At 41.6% G+C, this 17,290-nt stretch overlaps 1 protein-coding gene across 1 annotated transcript in view; it reads right to left on the bottom strand.

Annotated features, from left to right (window-relative positions):
• The window catches only part of LOC117525508 (ankyrin-2-like), a 199,307-nt gene that overhangs the window by 62,719 nt on the left and 119,298 nt on the right, over positions 1-17,290 (bottom strand). Inside the window, 11 exon segments of the mRNA XM_034187364.1 lie at positions 2,244-2,265; positions 2,354-2,386; positions 2,471-2,593; positions 2,683-2,808; positions 3,057-3,285; positions 7,298-7,394; positions 10,873-11,080; positions 11,167-11,378; positions 14,822-14,976; positions 15,514-15,612; positions 15,734-15,958. Of these exon segments, the coding sequence (XP_034043255.1) occupies positions 2,244-2,265; positions 2,354-2,386; positions 2,471-2,593; positions 2,683-2,808; positions 3,057-3,285; positions 7,298-7,394; positions 10,873-11,080; positions 11,167-11,378; positions 14,822-14,976; positions 15,514-15,612; positions 15,734-15,958 (1,529 nt within the window).

Here is a 17,290-nt window from a genome sequence, read left to right as displayed (position 1 = left end):
CTTCCTGTCCCTGTGAGATCTGATTTTAAGGTTCTGTTACTAACCTATAAAAAATATAGCAGACTAGCACCCTCCTACTTAGCTTACCTAATTAAACCTTACGTACCGGCCCGGGCTTTACGTTCTCAGGGTGCAGGACTACTTTGTGTCCCTAGGGTGAATAAAAATCTGCGGGTCACAGAGCTTTCCCTTATTGTGCACGTGCTTTGTGGAATGATCTCCCTGCATCAATAAAACAGTCAGATTATGTATAGACTTTCAAGTTCAGACTTAAGATGCACTTATTTACCCTTTCGCATGGCTAGCATACTGGCACAGTATGTTACTATGCTTCCCACTCTTTTAAATTAATTTTATTAGTAAACAGAGTTGGCGGCAGCCTCAACTTTATCTAAAGACCGGGTCTTTTAGTGAAGCTTAGGGCTAGTAGTTGGCGATTACCTTAGTATTTCTTCTGTTTTTCTTGTTGTTTAATGCTGACAAATTATAGTGTATTTGTTGTCTTTCTGATGCCTGATTCTGTTTTTTCTCTCAGTTTGAGGTGTGGCTCCATCCAGAGATGGGAGTGGTGTTGACTTCTGCAGGCCTCCTGTCCTGTACACCAGCATGGACTACCAAAATTTCCTGTATATTCATATTGTAAATTGTGTCAGTAGGATGGCCCAAGCAGAGGGTCACCCCTTTGAGTCTGTTGTGCTTGAAGATTCTTCCACAAATCATCAGAGGGACTTTTTCCTTACCACTGTTGCCTGTGTGCTTGCTCTAGGGGTTGGTGAGGTTAGACCATACTTGTGTGAAGTGCCTTGAGGTAACTTTGTTGTGATTTGGTGCTATATAAATGAAATAAATTGAAACTGAATGGTCCTGAAGCCACTTTAATATAGTGGCTGTGTGCTTAGGGTTATTGTCCTGCTGAAAGATGAACCGTCGCCCTAGTGTGAGGTCTAGAGTGCTCTGGTGCAGGTTTTCATCCAGGATGTCTCTGTACATTGCTGCAATATCTTTCCTCCTCAATCCTGACTAGTCAACCACAGAGCCGACCCACCTGATCAGTTTGTCCAGCCTGGATGTGTTCTTCTTGGATGTGCTGCCCCCCCAGCACACCACGGTGTAAAAGAGGCCGCTGGCTACCACGGACTGGTAGAACATCCACAGGAGTTTCATGCAGATGTTAAATAACCGCAGCCTTCTCAGGAAGTACAGCCTGCTCTGTCCCTTCCTGTACAGGTGGTTGTTGTGGGTTAAACAGTCCAGTTTGCTGTCCAGCCACAGCCCAAGGTACTTGTAGGAATTTTCAAAAATCTCAAAAACCTTTCACATTGTCATTAAGGGGTCTTGTCTGTAAAATTTTGAGGAAAAAAAAATTTTTTTCATCCATTTTGGAATAAGGTTGCTACATAACAAAATGTGGAAAAAGTGAAGCGCTGTGAATATTTTCCGGATGCACTATATCTATCTATCTATCTATGCTTCAAATCTAATGGGACACAACATAATAAAAATAATCCCAATATTTAAAAATTTAAAATATTATAAAATCATCTGGCAACAAAAAATTGCAAATAAATCATGCCAGCACACCACTGACAAAAACTGTAACCAGTCAAAATGAATTCTGCATATATATACTAATTCAAAGAAATACAATCATTCTCATGGTGGGACTGAATTCTTATTGAGTGCTTTGAGTAGATTACAGTTCAATATTATGCCATTATCCTTTATAATGTGTAAAGAAAAGCAAATGTTCATTCCTGGATTAACATAAAATGTTGCGGTGGAGAGAAAGTTTGTGAGATCCAGACTAAAGGGGGCGTGGCTTAAAGCAGCCATAGCACACAGTGACAAACATGGATTTATACGCAGTGATGGTGAACCAGAACAGCAAAGACAACACAAATGGCTATTAGCTAATAACACACAAAAACGTGCACCCTTTGACACACTTTTTCCCTTTTTTTTTAAGTTTAAAAGCCTTACATGTTAAACCAATTAGTAATATGCTGATTAATTAATGTCATACAGACATTTTATGTCATATGTAATCTCAATGCACATACACAATGCGCTCAAATTGCAATTTTTCACATAATTTAAATAACTATCTTAAATCAAAATGTATTTGAGTATGTCTCAGGGATGTCATCATGCATTCAGGCCAATATGCCACATCTGAAAAGCTTCAAACATTTATAATGTCGATACCACAACATGCATACGTATATAATAAAAAAAAAACTTACATTTCTTGTCACTCTTCTCACTCTGCAAGAGAAGACGACACACATTTAGCAGTGGAGTACAACTACTTTTCAAATTTACTTCATTGGATTATTGCATCATGTGTACGTACCACATCATCTGCATCTTGATCTGAATCAGAATCCTAAGAAGTAGAAAACAGAAATGAACATAGTCAATGCTTCCAAACTGAGTTTAAAATCATTAAAATAATCATATTCTGGCTGACCTTTGAGTATGCTGGGAGGGTGATGTTCAGGTTGCAGATAGCGTTGTGGTTAAGAGTACGGTAAGTCCGTGGTTCCTTGGTGAATGATAACCGACCACACGGCTCCTGTGCCGTGTCTCTAATCTGTTCATCAGAGAAACAACAATGCCTTCTATTAATTACAGATATTTCAATTGAATCCCTCAGAAAAAAGTGGTAGTTTGTAGCCATACTTTGATGAAAAGGGCGAGTCTGTTCTCCTTAAAGGCGAAGAAGCTGAATACATGGTGCTGTCCACTCTTGGTAAGCGGCACCAGGTTTCCAAAGCAGTCTGCAAATATTGGTTTTCCCTCAAGGACCTGTGTAGAGACAATACAGCTGTTTTCATGATTCAGTCAAACCATTAAGATATAACTATGGAAATTATATCTATAAAAATACATTAATGGTTCATATTTGCATTTTGCACCTTCTACCATATTCCTGAAAGATGACCACACAATCACCCATGTCACCCCTGGTCTCATATTCTCATATCAATGGCCTTCATACCTGTCCATTGTTAATAAGCTAACTCAGCGTAGGCTTGTCACCTCCCACAACGTACCTCTACATCTCTGCTACGAGCAACTTCAGTGAAGTTCTCTTGCTGTTCCAGGGTCTTGTCCATCTTGTCATCAGTCATGCAGAAGCAACGTAAGCGGGCCTCGATGGGGTCCAGGGTCTTGGCAAAGATAACAAACTTGGCCATGTATGGGACACAGATTATCTCTCTGTACAGCTGAGAGCCAAAACTAACAGACTCCTGGATCTGTCGACAGTCTATCAGCCAGAACCTAAAGATATGAAAGACATTGGATGTTATGAAAAAGTTGCACAGTAGAGGTCATTAGGGGTCTAAAACTTTGGAATGAGCTGTAATTGATCTTGAGAGCTCTTATCCAAGTCTTGATGTGCATACATTAATTTCTACAAACAGAGACCCGGTGTATAAAAATTGGTTCACCCTGCCTTCACTGTGCATGTGTCATTTGGGACCACAGCAGCTCGTCTGAGACAGAGTCTCCACCCAAAGTGATCAAAGGGAATGATGTGATTATTAACCATCAGATGACAAAGTAAAACCTTTTAAATCATTCTAAAGTCAGTTTTAAGCAGAAATTAGGCCGTTTTAAGCAGAAAAAGGCGATAATCGGTGAATCGCTATTGACACGTTGAAATGACGGAGGCGCATTGAACGCACCAGCAGCAGTTCTTCTGGCTGTGGTGCTCTTATCGCGTCCGCCGTCTTTTATGATGAAATAATGCTGAATTTATGTGGAAATCAGTGTTGTACAAAAACTTCAGATATCTGTCGCGAAGATAGATGATGACTGGAGAGCAGTTTTAGGGAGAAACAAGGTGAAAATCGGTGAACCGTGGCTGATGCACAAAAATGACGCATGTGCAGTGAAGGCAGGGCGGACCGATTTTTAGGGGGGACCGTTTGGTCGGTGACACCGGAACAAAGGTAATCTATGGTTAATGGGATCGGCCCTGAAATGGCTGGAAGTAAATACTATACATAAACAAATAAATACATAATGGAGAATACACACATACCGACAGCTGAGTAATGTGTCACTCACTAATGACCAGCAGAGATCTAAAAAGTAGCAACACGTTCAACACACTGACTCTAACTCACAACTTACTCATAAAATTTAGCAAATATTATTCCAGAGAATAAGTAAATCATAGCATGTGAAGACATTTTTAGTTTTTTATGACTTGAACTTTAAGTTTTAACAAAATAAGACATAAAAATTATACCATGTCACACCTTAAGCCAGTTGTGTATGCAAACACTGACAACATGGACAACATAAAACAAATCAAGACGGATCAACATGCTCAGTTGCGACCTTCACCGCATGAGGCGAAATGAGGGTGGTACGTGACATTCGTCGAAGATTTTTTTTGACAGCCAAAAACATGCTCCACGAAAATCACGAATATCACGCACCAACATGTACTATTAAGAAAGCTATTCAGATGCGTTAAGTCACATTAAGAATGTCAGGAATGTGCCAAGAATTATGCAAATATGACATTCATAACGCATACTGCCAATGAGTAAACGGAGCATTAGTGTACATTAAAGTGATGGACCTACTGAGTTTTGCAAAAAAACTGAATGTGGAGATACCAGGTTTTGCAGCCAAATCTATTAAAAGTTGCTAATTAACACATTTCTGAATAAAGTTTGATTTTTGAGATTCTGGTATTTTGTTCAGTGCACCATAACCATTTCATAACAAGAAAGAATGATTCATGGAGATGTACAACTTCCATCAGGTAAATATCCTTATTTAAAACAAGAGTGGTCTGGTGGAGATACAGGGTTTGGGATGAAGGCCATTGATATGAGGGATGGACTACAGGACAACAGGCAAGCAGCTTGGTAGAAGACAACAACTGTTATGATTATTTATTAGAAAGTGGAAGAAACACAAGATGACTGTCAATCTCCCTCAGTCTGGGATTCCATGGAAGATCTCACTTTGTGGGGTAAGGATGATTCTGAGAAAGCTCAGAACTACACAGGAGGACCTGGTCAATGACCTGAAGAGAGCTGGGACCACAGTCACAAAGATTACATTAGTAACACATGATGCTGTCATGGTTTAAAATCCTGCAGGGCAGCAAGGTCCCCCTGCTCAAGCCAGCACATGTCCAGGCCCGTTTGAACTTCACCAGTGACCATCTGGTTGATCCAGAGGAGGCATGGGAGAAGGTCATGTGGTCAGATGAGACCAGAATAGAGCTTTTTGTAATCAACTCCACTTACCATGTTTAGAGGATGAGAACAACCCCAAGAAAACAATTCCAACTGTGAAACATGGGGGTGGAAACATCATACTCTGGGGGTGCTCTTCTGCAAAGGGGACAGGACGACTGCACCGTATTGAAGGGAGGATGGATGGGGTCATGCATTGCAAGAATTTGGCAAACAACCTCCTTCCCTCAGTAAGAGCATTGAAGATGGGTCATGGCTGGGTCTTCCAGCATGACAATGACCCCAAACACACAGCCAGGCCAACTAAGGAGGGGCTCCGTAAGAAGCATTTCAAGGTCCTGGAGTGGCCTGGCCAGTCTCCAGACCTGAACGCAATAGAAAATCTTTGGCGGGAGCTGAAACTCCAAACCTGAAAGATTTCAGAAGATCTGTATGGAGGAGTGGACCAAAATCCCTCCTGCAGTGTGTGCAAACCTGGTGAAAAACTACAGGAAACGTTTGACCTCTGTAATTGCAAACAAAGGCTACTGTAACAAATATTAACATTGATTTTCACAGGTGTTCAAATACTTATTTGCAGCAGTAACATACAAATAAATTATTACAAAATCACACATTGTAATTTCTGGATTTTTTTTTTTTTAGATTATGTCTCTCACAGTGGACATGCACCTAAGATGAAAATTTCAGACCCCTCCATCATTTCTAAGTGGGAGAACTTGCAAAATCGCAGGGTGTTCAAATACTTATTACTGTATATTACGCTATCTGCACCAATTACAAAAGATTATTGACTTTTGTGGATCACGATTCATCTCAACATTGCACATTTTTTAAATCTGATTGGTCATAATGTTTTACAATGGTACTATTACCACAGATTTTTACATGTTTTCCTGCCCCGACTGGGTATCCGGTTGTTTTTGCACCAAAAAAGTACACAACTGGGGGTCAAAAAATGGCAGTGGGAAATGGTGTAATACCCACTGCAAGAAAACAAGAACCAAACTGATCTGACTGGTTTGAATGAAATGTGGGCTCAACTTGACTTGGGTCTCAGGTCTTCAAACCTGGGGGAGCCTTAAGATCTGTATTGCACAGTACACATAAACAAGGACACAACCTGCATTTATTTAGCAAATTGCAATTATTTTGATATTTCTTGAATGTAGCTCTAATTTAAAATGAACCCCATAATACAGTGGTCCCTCGCTATATCACGGTTCACCTTTCGCGGCCTCACAGTTTTGCAGATATTTTTAGTGCAATTTTGCATTCTTCTTTTTTTTTTTTTATTTATTTTTTTTAACAGCGCATTGTGTTCTGCATCCTTATCAGGCGGGCCGGTCGCAGAACTGGTCGGCATCACCGTGATTGCTGTCACTGCCTCCGATGCGCTTACTGAGTCTGCGGGCTCGGTAAGCGCCACAGCGGGCCACTCACACCGCCCCCCTGTCTGCTGTCCAGAGTTGCGGACAACTCTGGCAACAAGTCCAGAGACTACACTCGCTGTTTTGATGCAGAGCGCTCCGCCAGGCGGCAAGGATAGACTTTTTGCGGAAAAATCCGCAGCGCCCGCTGCATGGTCTCGGTAACCGCAGCTGCAGAGCTCCGTGGCCATGTCTTGGATTCTTTGCGGGTCCCGCATCTGTATCCACGGAGAAAGTGAGCGAAGGGAGAGCACGCGCATTGTGTTCTGCGTGTGTCTGTTTATAATCTTCTAACCCAGAAGAAAAAAAGAGTATTTACGCAGGAGAGAAAAGTGAGAAAATGTTAATGCCTGCTTGAGAAAAGTGTATAAAGTGTGTAGTGAGGGGTTTTACAGCCTTAAAACATCTATAATAATTGTAAAAAAATAACGCTGACTACTTCGCGGATTTCCCCTATCGCGGGTTATTTTTAGAACGTAACTCCCGCGATAAATGAGGGACCAGTGTACAATATATTGTACGCTATGCTCAAGCATTTCATCAGTTCATTTTCATAACAACTTAGCCAAGAAAGTCACACTTGTACCCTTGCAATTATTAATATTTAAGTAAAGCATATTTTAAAATGAAGAGGTTTACCTTGCTGACACATTTGTGGTGAAGGAAACACACTGGTTAACAAAGGTGAGAGGTGTGGAACCAGTGATGTCCTCCCACTGGGCAGGAGTGGTTCCACCTGAAGCACAGATCCAAACTGTCACCATTTTTGTTGTATAGCCAACAGCGTTAAACATATAAATAAAAAAGAACCCTCATATATATATATATATATATATATAGAGAGAGAGAGAGAGAGAGAGAGAGAGAGAGAGAGAGAGAGAGAGAGAGAGAGAGAGAGAGAGAAAATATTGGCTTTATCTTAAATTTTGCTTGTAAAAAGTATTGTGCACACAATGGGCCTCATGTATCAACGTGCGTACGGCGATATTTGAGCGTATATGGGGTGTACGCCAAAACGGCTGCTCTACTTGGCATTTATCAATGAGGTCGCTGGCGTACGCTGCGCTGAAAATATACACCAGGTCGAGAGGTGGTGTAAATTATACACCAAAATGAACCAGCACTGGAATCCACATAAAAATGAAACTGATCAACATGATAAACAGTGCCATTATACAAATCAATGCATATGTTACATAAATAACACTTTCCTGATTATACTACATAATAATCAATACAAATCACGCTTTTGCGGGATTGTTGGTCTCGAGCACGATCCATGGCCACAGCGCTGACTGCAAAGAAAACGCTGCTCGCCTTTTTATCCAGACTTCGAGCCTGGAGCCAGAGCAGCGTTGAGCTTAATTTTATGTGGTGTGATCGTTTTAGACAATGAAATTGATAATTACAACTGTAGTTTTGTCATTCCCTTCGCCCGATCTGCAATCAGGTTGTGTCGTCTCCATTCATTGTCACAATAAAATAAAGAAAGAAATACATCTTAAGAATAAAGATATCTGAAAAATTAGGCGTATCTTATTAATTGAGCGAGCAAATATCCACATGTCAAGAATTATTGACGTGAAAAGAGAATACAGTGGTCCCTCGCTATAACGCGGTTCACCTTTTGCGGCCTCGTCGTTTCACTGAGTTTTTAGTCCAATTTTGCATGCTTTTACAGTGTTCTGTGTTCTGCGTATCTGTTTATGAGAATCTTCTCGTCCAGAAGAAATAAGAGTGCCAACAACTACTCATAACTGTGTTTGTCACTCGGAAACAGACACCTGCAGCCAGGTGTGAGTGGAAAAAGGCGCGGCGTCAGGACAAAGAGGCGCGATCCGTGAAATACTGGTCAATCACTATTAATAATTTCTTATGTGTCCAACCTCGTACGTTCTATTTTTATTTCTCAAACAAATGTTTGGGCCTGAAAACAGGTTGGTCTTATTTTTCTACTAAGGTTTGAACTTTGAGAGTGTTTACACATGAGAGAAAAGTGAGAAAATGTTCATGCCTGATTGAGAAAAGTGTATAAATTGGTTTTACAGGGTTTTTACAGCTTTAAAACGTCTATAATAATTGTAAAAAAAATAACGCTGACTACGTCGCGGTTTCGCGTATTACGGGCTATTTTTAGAATGTAACTCCCGCGATAAACGAGAGACCACTGTAACACTTTTTTGATTATACTACAAAAGAATTGATGCGACGGCCACTTTTGACGCTCTATTGGCATGCGTCGTGATTGGTGGAGTTCTTTTTCTTTGCCGTCTTCCTGGCTTCCATGTCGTAAAATGAGGGTGTGTCTGAAGCGGAGTCTGAATATTTATGGGCGTGTTTATTATAATTACGATTGTTTTCACCCGCCGCATTTATCAAGGTCACGTCAGGCATACGCTGGAAATGGGCAGGTGCGCACTGCTTGATACATGTCACGGCAACTTTGGTGTACTTCAAATTTAAACCGTAAATTTACGCCACAAGTGTAAATTGGACCAATGGACCTCATGTATCAACATTGCGTACGGCGATATTTGAGCGTATATGGAGTGTACGCCAAAATGGCTGCGCTACTTGGCATTTATCAATGTGGTCTTTGGCGTACGCTGCGCTGAAAATATACACCAGTTCAAGAGGTGGTGTAAATTATACGCCAAAATGAACCAGCATTGGAATCCACATAAAAATGAAAATGATCAACATGATAAACAGTGCCATTATACAAATCAATGCATATGTTACATAAATAACACTTTCTTGATTATACTACATAATAATTAATACAAATCCCAACAATCCCTTTTGCGGGATTGTTGGTCTATCGAGCACGATCCGTGGCCACAGCGCTGACCGCAAAGAAAGCGCTGCTCGCCTTTTTCTCCAGACTTCGAGCCTGGAGCCAGATCAGCGCTGAGCTTAACTTTATGTGGTGTGATGGTTTTAGACAATGAAATTGATAATTACAACTGTAGTGTTGTCATTCCCTTCGCCCGTGCTGCAATCAGGTTTTGTCTTCTCCATTCGTTTGTTAAAATAAAATAAATAAAGAAATAAATTTTAAAAATAAAGAAATCTGAAAAATTAGGCGTGTCTTATTAATTGAGCTAGCAAATATCCACACGTCAAGTATTACTGACATGTGAAAAGAGAATACGAGAATACGGTTCACCTTTCGTGGCCTTGCAGTTTTGCAGAGTTTTTTAGTCCAATTTTGCATGCTTTTTTTTTTACAGTGCATTGTGGTCTGCGTGTCTGTTTATAAGAATCTTCTCGCCCAGACGAAAAAAAGAGCGCCAACAACTACTCATAACTGTGTTCTTCACTCAGAAAAAGACACCTGCAGCGAGGTTTGACTCGGTGGAAAAAGGCGCGGCGCCAGGACGAAGAGGCGCGATCAGAGGAACTGTGAAATACTGGTCAGTCACTATTAATAATTTCTTATGTGTCCAACCTCGTAGGTTGATCGTTAAAATTACATTTGTTAGTTCTAAAAGCCATCATAATTATTTATAGGAAAACGTTCTATTTTTATTTCTCAAACAAATGTTTGGGCCTGAAAACAGGTTGGTCTTATTTTTCTACTAAGGTTTGAACTTTGAGAGTGTTTACACACGAGAGAAAAGTGAGAAAATGTTCATGCCAAATTGAGAAACTGTATAAAGTGGTTTTACAGCTTTGAAACATCTATAATAATTATAAAAAATAACGCTGACTACGTCGCGGATTTTGCGTATTACGGGCTATTTTTAGAACATAACTCCCGCGATAAACGAGGGACGACTGTAACACTTTTTTGATTATACTACAATTAATATGACAGCCGCTTTTGACGCTCTATTGGCACACGTTGTGATTGGTGGAGTTCTTTTTCTTTGCCGTCTTCCTGGCTTCCATGTCGTAAAATGAGGGTGTGTCTGAAGCGGAGTCTGAATATTTATGGGCGTGTTCATTATAATTACGATTGTTTTCACCCGCCGCATTTATCAAGGTCACGTCAGGCGTACGCCGGAAATGGGCAGGTGCGCACTGCTTGATACATGTCACGTCAACTTTGGTGTACTTCAAATTTACACCGTAAATTTACGCAACAAGTGCGCAACTTTGATACATGAGGCCCAATGAAACCCGATTTGAATCATGAGTCCGATACCATGTATGAAAGAGAATCACATTCTGACTGTACTGTATTATTACACCTCTATTTAATCACATACCAGTAATGCTGCAGAGCAAACGTAACGTGGGAGTTTCACCACTAAATGCGGTGTTCTGCCCATCGCTGCTGGAACTCTTGGGAATAGGGATCGTCATTGTGATCGGCTTGTGAAATTTCCTTCTTCTCGGTTCCAAGGTGACAATGGGGCTGAATGTGGCTCTGTTACCAAGAACCTTTCTCACGATGTCGACATCAATGGGTTGAGCCTAAAGAAAGTGAAAACCTCTAAGCAACATTCTGAGCACTGCTTCAATGTATACACAGTTAATGGAAGTAAAAGTATGGACTCTACCTGTAGCCCGACTCTGATCTTTTTTGTAAGGGCTCCCTCAGGGAAGACAGCTTGAACCTGAGGCACAAGGGTACTACTGAGGACGCCCCCTTCTGGACCAATCAAATGACTGTCTTGTTTTACCCGTGACACCACTGCAAAATACTGTGGGAAGTCCCTTGTAATGATGCGGCATATTCTTTTCTTCTCCAGCTCTTCAGGGGAATCAAGTTCTGCAAAGATAGTAAATACAGATTACAAATAATCTACGAGCATTTACGAGGTCTATTAGAAAAGTAACCAACCTTATTATTTTTTTCAAAAACCATATGGATTTGAATCACGTGTGATTGCGTCAGACAAGCTTGAACCCTCATGCGCATGCGTGAGTTTTTCTACGCCTGTCGGTTGCGTCATTCGCCTGTGAGCAGGCTTTGAGTGAGGAGTGGTCCACCCCCTCGGCGGATTTTCATTGTCAGGAAATGGCGGAATGATTTGGGCTTTTTTTCCATCAGAATTTTTTCAGAAACTTTTAGAGACTGGCAGCTGGAAACCATTAGAAAAATTTATCTGGCTTTCGGTGAAAATGTTACGGGCTTGGTAGAGAATAAGGAGTGTTACTGTCGCTTTAAGGACGGCCCCCAGCGGCTGTGGGGCGCGCCGCGCTCCGAAGCCGCCATCGACAGGCTGAACGACCATTTCATTTCTAAACGGATAGCTGTCTGGATCTGTGACCATCGTGCGCCATTTCTCTGGTTATCACAAGAGCTGGACATCAACGATTTTCCAGCAGATTTCACTTTTAACAAGAGATTTTGTCATGGAAAGCCGAGCGGAGGCTTCGCGCGTCACGATGGATTCGCTACTGGAGCGAGACAAAACCACCTCCGTTTTGGTCTCACAGGACGGCTTTGAGATGGCGTTCAGACAGCTGTCGGTGGTTTTTCCATCGAGTGATTATCCGAGAAATTGTGGATGTGCCTGGACATGCCAGAACATGTCCCGTGAGGCTTCATCACGGCGCTGCTGTGCGCCATGCGGCACCGCCGCGATGCACGGAATTCCTCTGCACGTCTGTCTCAATGTGCCAAAAAAGTGCTGATGTCCACGTCTTTTCACAATTCCTGTGCTAGTCAGACGACGTCCCGGATAAAACACAGCGTCCAGTTTGGAAATGAACGGCACATTCCACTGTTACAGGAGTTTTTGTCATGGAAAGAGGAGTGGAGGCTTCGCGTGTCGCGGCGGTGCCACATGGCGCACAGCAACGCCGTGATGAAGCATGTTCTGGCATGTCCCGTGTCAGTAGGCTGTACTTTTGTACACAGGAACAGAGACATTCAGAGCTAGATGCAACCTTGCTTTGAATTCAGGAGGATTACAATGACCTTCTCCACCCTTAAATACAATGTTGGAGCAGTTTCTTTAAATACAAAAAAAAAAAAAAAAAATCCTCAACTTTGGATCATAGCTAAGATACAGTAGATAATGGATATAAAAGTCTGATATAAAAGTTAAGTCTGATAAGACTGAAATGATGGTTCTTGGTCCAGTGAGACATCAGCATCAATTTGACCAGCTCAGCTTAGGCTTGTGTGTCATACATCACACTGAACCTTGGGGTAATTTTTGATCTTACATTGTCCTTTGACCTCCACATTAGAAATATTACGAGGACTGCTTTCTTTCACCTGCGAAATATAGCGAGGATTTGTCCCATCCTGTCTATGGCTGATGCTGTGATCCTGATCCATGCGTTTATCTTTACTAGATTGGACTACTGCAATGTTCTATTTTCTGGTTTACCGCAGTCCAGCATTAGCGGTCTCCAATTGGTTCAAAATGCTGCAGCCAGACTTTTGACACGAAGCAGAAAGTTTGATCACATTACACCCATTTTGGCATCTCTTCACTGGCTTCCTGTCCCAGTGAGATCAGATTTTAAGGTTCTGCTCTGCTTTCTCTGATCATGACCCTGTTCTGTGGAATGATCTCCCTGCATCAATAAAAGTCAGATTCTGTGGAGACTTTCAAGTCCAGACTTAAGATGCACTTATTTTCCCTTTCGTATGGCTAGCATACTGGCATAGTTTTGTCTTACGCGTTTTACTCTTTTAATTCATTTTATTAGTAAACAGAGCGTGCCACAGCCTCAATTTTACCTGCGTTCTGGGTCTTTTAGTGAAGCTTACGGCTATTGGCCGGTGATCGCCTTAGTATTTCTTCTGTTTTTCTTGTTGATTAATGCTGACAAATTATACAGTATTTCTTGTCTTTCTGATGCCTGATTCTGTTTTTTCTCTCTGTTTAAGGTGCAGCTCCATCCAGAGATGGGAACTGTATTTGTGCTGGAGACCCTCCTGTCCTGTGCACCACCAGCATTTCATGTATATTCGTTTTGTGAATTGTTCTGTAATTTGTGTCTGTAGCATGGCTCAAGCAGAGGGTCACCCCTTTGAGTCTGGTCTGCTTGAGGTTTCTTCCTCAGAGGGAGTTTTTCCTTAACACTGCTGCTCTAGGGGTTAGTAAGGTTAGACCGTACTTGTGTGAAGCACCTTGAGGCAACTCTGTTGTGATTTGGCGCTATATAAATGAAAATAAATTGAAATTTAATTGAATTGCTGGCAACCATTGATTTTAAGACTCATATCTTGTTGATGAAGCCTGCCAATGCAACAATAGAACTTGGTGGAAAAACTTGTAAAGTGTATTCTCTCAGCTGAAACTTTCCATGCATATAGCCATAGAATACAATACATCAGACCGGTCAAAATACTGTATGTTTGCGAACACAATTGCTGAGGACTCTTTAGGGGCCAGTTGTGGAAAAATCTTAAACTGTCCAAACAACAGCCTCAAGAATGTCTAAAAACGGTCTGAATAAAGCTTTAATTCCTGTATTAAACATAAAATCATCTGCACTTATAGGGCACCCACACAGAATTCTCAGTTATTCACCTCTTTTTTAAAATGTAAAATCTGGATGGGCAATACACACCCTAAACAGCTCTACAGAGACCAACCACAAACTTGTGGGAAGTCTGAGCGAGGTATCATTTTCACAAAGTTTCATTACGACCCTGAAAGTTCTTGCAGCTTTATCGTGTGCACCAGGTTTCAGGGACCTGGCCCTCCAGTTGCCTCAATTAGAACTGAAACAAGCCCAACTTTGAACTTGTTCAAGGTCTTAGTGATCTTGGATATGAAGGTTCATGTTGACATATGAAGGGCACTATAGAGCATTCAGAGTTATCTTTTGTTTTTTTTCATGCTGTGCTGCATGTGGCTCAGTTGGGTCGGCCTCTTCCATGTTAGGTGGAGATATTGTTCTGTGGCCACAGTTATCTGCAATTCACATTAGTGTTATAGAGCTACAAGTTTTTTTTGTTTGTTTTAGTGCACTTGGTTGTTTTAGTGCACTTGGTTTCCCGGTTCAAACCCCACCCGTCTCATTTCTCCATGTAATGTAGGGTTGCGTCAAGAAGGGCATCCAGCGTACAACTTGTGCTAATTCAACTCGGACTGCTGTGGCGACCTTGAGTGAAAACAAGAGAGCAGCTGAAGAGACTTACACCTTCAGTCAAAACTCTCACATCACTACTTGTATTGTGGCTTACAAAGACTGCTGTTGCTTAAGGCTTGGCACAATCATTGTTTGACATCACAGATCTCTTACTTTCATCCATGCCATTAAGAATCTGGTTCAATTCTTCTTCGGTGTAGTCACAGTGATGCTCCTTCCAGCTCTCTCCTGTCTCACTTCTCAAAATCACCAGTTCCCTCTCTGTGCCTCGTAACGCTGCAAAATGTGGAATCTCCACAATCACGGGCCTGAAAACGGTGAGAGGAAAATGTAAAATACCAATCACACCACCACCAAACGGTCTGGCAGAACTGTCGTCATCATGAGATAATATGGTGTTCTATGTGATTCATGTGGGGCTTCATAAATAACAAGCATAAATGGTTAACAAAAGAGGTCAAACACATCAGGTGGTTTTCGTGCTTAATGACAAAAAAGTGCAAACATGCATTAAGATAGAGAGAATATCAATTTGGCATTTAAAAAAAAAACGAATCTGAACAAGAAAGGCATGTGAATACCTCATCAGTATGAGCCAAGAGGTCAGGTGAACCTGGAGACTAACATTTGTTCTTTTCTAGTTCCAGCAAACAACGGAGGAACAACACCAACAAAAAAAGCTAAATAAAAACAATATAACTAAAAAACTAAACACATAAGTATCTTATAATAATGGAGAACTGAAAAAAAAAGAAAGAAGCAAACTCAGGTGGACACAGAAGAAGAGGGATGAGCATGTGACCACAATTCCTGGGTGGTAAGTTGTTCACCACCCGCGGTCCTACCCGAGGAACTTGGTTCCTGGAGGACCGAGCTGCAGGATACGACTGACCAGGCTCTCGCCCTCATTCAAAGGGGGCGGAGCTGTAGGGAGGTGGAGCTTACTGATCCGTACGCAGCACAGAAGGGAGAGTGAAGAAGAAAGTATGAACGCACATACCCATGCACTACAGTTTGAGCACTAACACAAATACACACACACACAAAAATACAGAACACACATACCCCAGGAACTGGGCTCCTGTAGGCCCCACTTCTATGATGCGACCAGCCAGACCCTCACCCTCCACCATAGGGGGCATGGAGGCGAGGCGGTGTCTCTTCACCAGCCTGCACGTCACCCGCGTAGGTGCAGAGCACTTCCTCGGTGGCACTATAATCCGCAGGCCATTGTGACGGCAGCCACGCATGGCTCCGCCCCTGGCGTCTACCATGAAGCTGACTAGGAAGCTGCAAAAAGAGTCAGGTCAAGGATAAACAGGCTGATAGAGTCAGATCAACACTAATGATTATCAGGATCCATGCAGATAAAGCAGATATCAAAAAGCAGGCATTAGAAGACAACATTCCATTCAGCTGCTTTTATTGTTTTCAATCCTTCCATTTCAATCAAAGCTGAATTTCAAAGGCAGGCATGTGAAAAGAGAAACACTAAAAAACAGATTCCTCAGCAAGGTTTTTTTGTGTCATGGAGAAAAAAAAATATATGAATGTCTGCAGACAGCTGAAAGTTTACATGAATGCACCCAAATTCTGTGTAAAATATGAGCACATTAACTTAGGGATGTCCAGAGACAATCTGCAAAACTGATCTGAAAAGTGGGAACTCTATTTTAATCAAGTGGTGACAAGTACATTAAAATGGAATAAAAATATCTTATAATTTTTACACTCCTGCTGTCACCTGTCAAAAGACCTTCAAACATATTCTTAATGCAGAGAAACAAAGAGCATCAAAATGTTTTGAGTAAAGAATAGTTGGTGATGGACTGAAAACCACAAGAAATCTGCCGTGAGATAAAGTGTGAAACAGCAGGTTTGTAAAACTATTTACTTTAGTGGTTAAACACACCTGGTTGAATGAATGAGTTGTGATACCGAATTAGGAGGAATATATATGTAGGGGACAGAATCTCAGGAGCAACGATGGTGTTACAATAAACAAAACACACACAAACTACTGTTCAGAAATGTTCTGTTTTTCCCCCTACTCCTCCCAGGTCCTTGTTCCGATTTCCACCAAACTTGGCTTGTGGATGAAGGTCAACCCCAGAACTGGAAGTAAAGGGTTAGTGTCTTGATTTTCACTCAGATATCCACAAAACCTGGCACACATATGAGGGTGAGTTCTTGAAGTACCCAGGTGACATCAAATGTACCAAAAGTCAATAATTGGAGTCAAGATCATTACGGTCAAAGGTCAAAATTTAAGTTTTTCCATTTTGATTTGCACCAAACATGGTATACATATGAAGGTGGGTTCTGGAATCAAATTTGCCAAAGGTCAATGAACGAGGCCAAGACCCTGTCTGCCTGTTTGCTGAACTACTCCTCCCAGGTCCTTTGATGATTCCCATCAAACTTGGTAAGTCAATGTATGACCCGAAACTGGCCTTATTCATTATGGCAAAGGTCAAGGAATTTGATGTGGACCAAATGTGGCCAAACACTTAGGTGGATTCCAGAACCGGCGTGGTAAAGTCAGTCAGAAGTCAATCATTTGGGTGAAGATCAAGGCCATTAGAGTCAAATGTCAGAGTGCTGTGGCTCGTATTGTGTTTA

The sequence above is a fragment of the Thalassophryne amazonica genome, chromosome 15 (genome assembly GCF_902500255.1).
Source record: "Thalassophryne amazonica chromosome 15, fThaAma1.1, whole genome shotgun sequence".
In the NCBI taxonomy this organism is placed as follows: domain Eukaryota; kingdom Metazoa; phylum Chordata; class Actinopteri; order Batrachoidiformes; family Batrachoididae; genus Thalassophryne; species Thalassophryne amazonica.
Note: the sequence above shows the minus strand (reverse complement) of the source record. Positions and strands in the feature narration are given on the sequence as shown.